This window comes from Triticum dicoccoides, chromosome 2A (genome assembly GCF_002162155.2).
Source record: "Triticum dicoccoides isolate Atlit2015 ecotype Zavitan chromosome 2A, WEW_v2.0, whole genome shotgun sequence".
NCBI lineage: Eukaryota > Viridiplantae > Streptophyta > Magnoliopsida > Poales > Poaceae > Triticum > Triticum dicoccoides.
In genome coordinates this window covers 557,463,298-557,470,863 of record NC_041382.1, presented here as the reverse complement: position 1 = coordinate 557,470,863, position 7,566 = coordinate 557,463,298, and the positions used below count along the sequence as shown (strand labels likewise).

General features: G+C 42.8%; 1 protein-coding gene across 1 annotated transcript; it reads right to left on the bottom strand.

Annotated features, from left to right (window-relative positions):
* Positions 1 to 922: 922 nt before the first annotated feature.
* Positions 923 to 7,352, bottom strand: LOC119355349 (endoplasmic reticulum-Golgi intermediate compartment protein 3-like). The gene is made up of 13 exons (XM_037622139.1): positions 7,044 to 7,352; positions 4,940 to 5,013; positions 4,613 to 4,696; positions 4,366 to 4,446; positions 3,968 to 4,048; positions 3,100 to 3,192; positions 2,807 to 2,986; positions 2,636 to 2,703; positions 2,478 to 2,529; positions 2,252 to 2,305; positions 2,058 to 2,150; positions 1,771 to 1,837; positions 923 to 1,511 (listed from the first exon to the last, which is right to left on the bottom strand). The coding sequence occupies exons 1-13, from the start codon at positions 7,183 to 7,185 to the stop codon at positions 1,420 to 1,422; spliced, it is 1,161 nt and encodes a 386-aa protein (XP_037478036.1). The 5' UTR covers positions 7,186 to 7,352; the 3' UTR covers positions 923 to 1,419.
* Between the last annotated feature and the right edge of the window lie 214 nt (positions 7,353 to 7,566).

Here is a 7,566-nt window from a genome sequence, read left to right as displayed (position 1 = left end):
CAACAAGAAAGAAACAATCAGCCGCAAGTCAAACTGCAATGCCTACTGCATCTTCTCAACCAGTTCCAAGGGGAAGCCACAGTAGGAGTCACAACAGGGCTTCTTCAAGCTCACAGCAGATGCAAGTGCCAAGAAATAACAGGCTGGAATGGCTTCTCATTGGGAAAAAGTGAATGCCCAGATTGTTTTTCAATGTCACGTAGTTGATGTGTAACACCAGATAGAAGTGTGTGCTTTTATTTGATGTGAAACATCAAATTCCTTGACAATTAAGTATTGTTTGTGGAGTTTTGCATGTCAAAGACCTGTAGCTTTTATCAGGTTGAACCTGAGTATGCCATGGAACTTATTGTGTGAATTTAAGATCTTCAATGCTATGGAAATTTGCTATCTATTTCTGAATTTGATGCCAATAATTTGTACACTTCTGATAAAATATCTTGCAACACACTATTCCATACAGAACAGTACAGTGATAAAATATTTGCTGTCAAAAGTTTCCTTCTTTTACATAGCATTGCATACAGAACAGTATAATGATCAACAATTTGCTCTGAAATTATATTGCTGTAGTACACTGCTGAAAAATTACAAAGCTCACACTAAGTCCATTGGGAGGCGAAGAGGCTGGGTCTGGGTCGAACCTGCTCGAGGGCGTCGTTTAGACCACACCCAGCAGGCCCAGTCCGACGTGGCCGGTCAATGGGCCCAGCCCAGGCGCCACATATGCAAAACCACCTTCCCAAACCACTTAAGTGGGTGCCAGGGGGTGATATGTCCGGTTTAAAATAGTTCAGGGGATTAAGAACTCGGTTTTAAACATTGGGGGGTTATGTGATCCAAACAGGATACTTCTGTGGGTTATCTATACTTTTTTCTTCTTACGATAGCAATACCTTCAAAAGGTTACCAGGAAGAGAAGTTACAAAAAACACCCTGACAAATTGAACTTAGTTTCCTTCAAATGGTCTTTACGGGGTTTTTTTTTTGACCTGGCCTGTAAGAGCTACAAAATGTCTAAGAAAAATAAAACCTGTCATGAGTATTGTACAGTCTACAGCCCGCTTACACGGATTTACAAAGATGCAAAAACTAGCAGTTTAGAACGACAAAACCTTTGTCCTTGTGGACTTAAGTTAAGTGTACAAAAATTGAGCACCTCTGAAATGTTCCATTTGCCTGAGCGATATACCAACATCACAGTACACCAGAGGAGCCATTTTGTATGCTGGCAGCTTCAGCCGGAGGTAAGCAGGCAGAGCACCAGGAGTTCCAGAGCACAAGTTGTGACAAAGATACCGACCTGTTGGTTCAGTTGTACACTTTTCGGACTCAGAGAAGACTCGCTTTCTACTGCAGCTATAGACTAGAGTCGTTCAAAAGGAGGTTCTGCAGCAATAGGAAGGCTTGATTGAAAACTCAGGTGAATTTGCCGAGTTCCCTCTTCTTAGTGATTGCCCTCTGGCCATGGTAGACAAACGAATCTATGATTCCAGAAACAGTGAACACGCCTGTAAAACAAGAGGACATGTGCCTTTGGTCATTGGTTGAACTGCTGAAAGGATGTTGGCCATATTGATTGAGTTCATAGTTTTCCAAGTCCAGGACATGGCTAGCAAAGGGGTCATATTTTACTCATGAATCAGGAATGGCCTTAATTAAATGTTCAACTGAAGCATAACAGTTCAGTAAACATATGAACATAAAAGGCATGATTCAACAGAAATAGCTAATTAGTTTAAAGAAAAAAGGCACCAAGGGAAATATTACCTCCAACAATAGCGCATACATTAGTTAAGAAGTGTAAGAATGACACATGGCGCTCCGTGAACGTGACCTGTTAAAGGCATGTATGCTAAAGTTATACAAATATACTGACTGATGCCTTGCAAAAATATCAATATAAAATGCATGACTAAAGGTCTCGAGGAAAAAAAAATCCCCCTGTCATCTGAATAATAAAGACAATCAGTGAATGTCGTAACAGATGACTGAACTAATGGAAAACAACAGAATGGAGTATAGTCAAGCCAAATTCAAGTACTTCAAGATGGTACCTTAATTGGTGAAAGGTCATAAAAGAAAAACACGCCAGGAAGAGCTTGTACCCGACCACTATCACCACTTCTGGAATGTTCTGTCACAGAAAACTACAGCAAAGAATAACAGCATCTTGAGAAATGCTAATAATATAAATGCACCCACATAAGTTATTACGCTTGTGCACACAAGGGAGAAAGTCACAAGATACCTGATTGGAGAGAATAATTTGCTCATTTAGGTGAGAGTATACAGTGGGAACAACCTGGAAAACAAGAGGGCAAAAGTAGAGCATGATAATATTATAATCATGTGTTCGAACTACAATCATGTTGGAAGTACCAGGAATAACTGAACAAGGATCTAACAAAATCAGGGGCAAATTAGAAATGAAATTAGCAAGTTGAGCTAGCTTTGCAAGGACCGAGAAGACAAACCTTAACAAAGTATTGAGCCATTCCATATGATGAATGCTGGATCCATTGCGCCCTACACATTGGCGAAGTATGAAACGTCAAATCATCACATATTTTTTTCTCAAACACACAAAAGGATATGAGGAAATCAACAACATTACAAACAAAACAGAATTTACCCGTCAAGAGGATTGATCACACCAGGAAAGGGTTCTCCAAAACTCAACTTATTTATCTTATGGCTGAGCTGGCATTGTAAAGGATAAAAGGATAAGTTTGGATATTTAAAGCAAGAATATTGGCAAGAAAAACCTCAGTATGTCAAGTACAAAGAAATATTTACAAATTACATTGAAGCTATCCTTTTGGAATGGAAGCAGATCGTGAACATGAACATTTGACTGCTGAAAGCTTTTCCCTGGAGCAAAGTGGAAATTCCCAGCAACCTTGTTAATTTCCAGAATGCCATAAATGTTGCATCCTTCACCTTCTTCATCTTTTATTGTTTGAAGGAAGCCCTCGCTTTTGCACTACAGAACAGTGCACACCATACAAATTAAATTTCCTTGAAGGTGAAGGAAACACACAAGTTACATGAAGGGTATCATATGTTATATGCGTAGCCCAAAATTCATTGGTGTACCTGATCGATCGAATCTGGATTTGATACGCCCCAACCTTTTTTTCTGTATGCTTCACGGACATCTTCACATGAGTTACAACATTGTTCGGGAGACTGCATTCAAGTAATATATTCAGTTAAAGTGCATACCAGAATAGCAAATGCGTTGAATGCAGGTAGCATTGTGGGAGCACTACTTAACAGCCTATTCATCTGAGTAGAACACAACAACAACAACAACAACCAAATAGAAGAGAAGCTGAAAATTCTTTGAGCGGCACTAGTTGACATTAGGTATTAGTATTACATAAGTGAGTTGAAACATAGAAATTACACTCTCAAGCAGCATCGATGTAATGGAGAAACACAATAGATTGCCAGAAAGATATGGAATTAATAGTACAGTAAGCAACATGAAGAACACTGCTAATGAGAACAATTGAACAGTATGGTTAGAAAACAAAAAATGATCTGAGCCTGATCCAAGCCACACAAATATATGTGAATAACTCCAGATGTAGCTGTCAGGTGTGCCTTTTGCTCCTTAACAAGTACGACTTGTGCATAACCATGATGTAGTTATCAGGTGTGCCTTTTGCTCTATAACTCATAAGACTGGAACTAGTGGTGGCTAATTCACATCCAGAATTTCAAATGGAACATTTTAACGTAAACATGACTAAAAAAAAGTTGGAATCAGCCGACAATTGAATATTTCAAAACTTATCAACAACAAAGAAGTTCATGTAGCAGTTTCTGAAAGGTAATGAGAATAAAATAGTGAACAATAGATTATTAAAAAATTGCTGCAAGTCCAAGAGAAGTCCATAAGTTTTTGCATATTACGGGTAAGGAACGAAATACTATGTATAATAACAAATGAGCATACTTCTTGTGCACCATAACATGAGCCACAATAGGTCTCATTGTGTTCAAGCCTTCCACCATGATGTTGTAAAGGTTTTTCCACCTATAAAAGGTCAACAATAAAAAGAAAACATGAGTCTTCAGGTCTAATAAAATGTATCAGGAATTGAACAATACGCCACCTAGCTGGTAATTTACTCAACAATACATATGCATGTCAGGTAACAGTTCAGATAATACGTGCAGAAAAAATCCTCATAGCCTTTATGAAATGGATTTAGGCCATTTCCATGGCCACAAATGCATTCTTAATAGTTGAGGTGTATGATTATTTAGAAGAATGTAACTTTGGAATAAAGAACACTATATTATAGTAGAAGTTATAAGTGTAAGGTTTAATAGAAAAAATGAGTCACTGACCTTCATCCCACCAACTGCATCTTGCTTAGTTGCAATAACTTTGCCGTGTGCATCGATTCGCTGCTTGAATACATCATGTTTCTACATAGAGCATTATAGTGAAACAAGCTAGTTACTACAACCTAGCAGCCAGATAGATCAACCATAACTTGTACTGGGTAAAAAGAAATAAAGAATATGCAATATAGTGAGACAGAAACATCTGAAGCAGCACAGGTAGCAACAATAACAATACAAAAATACATACCACATCAAGGTGCTCTTGTCCACTGATGTCCATCACATCAACACTAATTATAGAACACTGAAGGGCTGGAAAGGTGATATCAAACTGCATTTTGTAGCATCAGACCAAAGGTAGATGTTAGCAAGTGTCTGAACAGAAAGCAGTATATATCATTGGTTAACAATTATCATACATTCATACAAGATACTAATTCTTGAAAGAGAAGGCTCGGTGTGGGGAAATGATATGCAAGAAAAAGAAAAAACGGTTGGCAGGTCAAATTAAAGAAAATTAGGAACGGGGCGGTTGTTAGTAATTGGTGAAGTAAGAAAAAGAAACAGCTATTACATTTATGCGAAGTTTTTCTCCTCTTGAGGTATCAACCCTTAGTGTTGTCTCTGTAACTGCATGAAGATACAATCCTGCATGGTGAAACATCAACTGTTGAATATAAGATGATTAATGAATGGTAATAGAATACTTAACAGAGCATAGTTTAGGTTAACATTAATTCTCCTAATCTTCCGATTCCTGGACATTTCATGAAGTAAAATACAGAAGCAACCTAAGACATGTGCATATTCACATGGTATTCATGTAAAATTTGAAACACTAAGATCAAGCAGCTCTTTATTTTCCTCCTCGAATAATTTTACAGGTAAACTTAGTGTACTAATAATTAAGAGCATCTACAACCGGAGCCCTCAAAGCCGCCCCCAAACGCCCGGGCTAGACACCAGAGGGAGCTCGAACTCCGTCGCGTCCGCTGCCAGCTCCTCCGGGCCCCGCCGCCGCAATGCTCCTCCTCGCCCGCCCCGCGCATGCCCGTCCTGCTCCAGATCCAGAGTAGGGTGGCCCCCTCCCCTTCCCCTCCTGCGCCAGCTCTGCCCCGGGCAGCATTTGGTGCTCGTGCCCACGGCTCCTGTGCGGATGCGGATGCCGGAGTCGGAGGCCAAGGCCACCCACAGCGAGCGGCAGCGGGCCGCGGCAGAGGCCGGCTCTTCCCGCCAAGGCGCCCGTTCCGTCCCCATCAACTCGGAGGAGGCGCTCCTCCGCGAGGTCATGTGCCCTTTGCTGACCACGGCGGAGTTGGACGCTAGGCGCCTCCGGCGCAAAAATGCGAAGGCGCTCCGGCTCGGGCTCGAAGCTTCGGAGCGCCTCGCGAGGGAGAAAGAGACCGCCATGGCCAAGGCGGCCCGCAACGCAAAGGAGCAAGCCCGCGCCATCAGCCGCCTCTCCAGCTACATCTCGTCGGCGTCGAAGAGCGGCACCACTAGCACGGGCGACGTCGATGATCCTCCCGTCGCGGACGAGTACACGGAGGAGATGGACCGCTGCGCCGATGACCGCAAGGACCCGAAATGGTGATCTCTGCCTCTCCTCGTCGTCTAGCTAGCTATATGAATATTTTGTATCTAGTAAAATCGGGCAAACTATGTCTTTTGTGTCTGATGGAGTGTCCGATGAACTATGCCCGAATCTATCTACATCTCTCGTTCAATCTATTGTGATGTTCATCTACGTTGTTTACGTTGTTGCATGCATTGTATGGAATTGGGTATTCGGATATGGGGACTGCGATTGTGGACAGGGGGAAACAGGGACTGCCCGGTCAGTGCCAGCGGGCGCGTCCGGACACGTCCGTGGGCGTATAGAGCCTCATATTAGGCAACTGTGGTTGTAGATGCTCTAAATGGTCTTTGTCACACATGACCATTATGAAGATAGTCTAACTCTGATCAACATGACTCCTACTTTAGCCTATATAGGTATACCAGAGCAGAAGTAAAGCTGATTTCTACTATCGAATTTCTGTGCTCTGAGGCTTATGTATGCAAAACTGTTCTTCCAGGTCACTAGAGTCCCTAGGTTAAAGTAAACATATCATCGGCTTATCACCTAAGTGGCACACTGTTTTCCACACCTGATTAACCACGAATGACAAAAAAAGTAACACTAGATTCTCCATGCTGTGCAAGGTTTCAAAGTTCACTAGATACAGTAGAATTAAACGACAACATGATTAACCAAGCACAGCACAAAAGTAACACCAGAATCTCCGAAACTGTACAACTGTTCAGTAGATGCATCAGAATGAAACAAGTAGACCACCAATGATGTACGCACGAACAAAAAACAAGGAACAGGCCAAGCTAGACTTTGTTGCAAAACCATCACAATAACACATTTGGGAGGAGAACTAAGGGCTCAATTCCAGTCTCACAAACCAAATGAACGCAGTAAGTCCGTCTATCTGATAGTACACCACAAATTATCTAAACAGACCACGAGATCTCGGCACAAGCGGGCAAAACCAAATGCAACAATGGGCGACTGCTTTGCTAGCGCACTAAATCAGGCAAAACCCGAATCAGAAATTCACACGGTTAAATCGTACGGAGGCCGCAGGAGTGTACTGAGAATCTGAGATCCGAGCGAGGGAGGTGCGTACGGAGCTCGGAGACGAAGAGGAGGAGCATGATGAAGGAGGAGGCGAGCGTGATGGCGCCGCCGGAGAGGGTGCGGCTGTAGAAGTCCTCGTTCACCTTGGGGTACGCGTCCAGGCTCCGGAGCTTGGACAGGAGCCCGTACATGGCCGGAGGATCTGGGCGGCGCTGCCCCCGACGACGCCGCGGGGAGGATTTCCGGTCTTGGTTGAGGGACCGGTGGGGTGGGGACGGACGACCGAGGCTGTTTCAATTTATTTATTTCCGAGGAACCTTGCCCGGGGAGTTGTCTGATCGGAACGGGAATGGAGCACGGGGGACGAGCCGCCGGGCAGGTGTTAGCTGGCTGGATTTCTCCTCCTTTGCACTTTCGCTCTTTTTTTCTTCTTTTTTTTACGGGGACTTTTTCTTCTTCTTTTAGCGTGTTTCGGTAAAGTTAGGCGTGGCCAATCAATCTGTGGTTGAATGATTAGGTGAACAGTGGTATCTCAGCCCATCAGTACTCGCATTTATTCTGAATTTATTTTA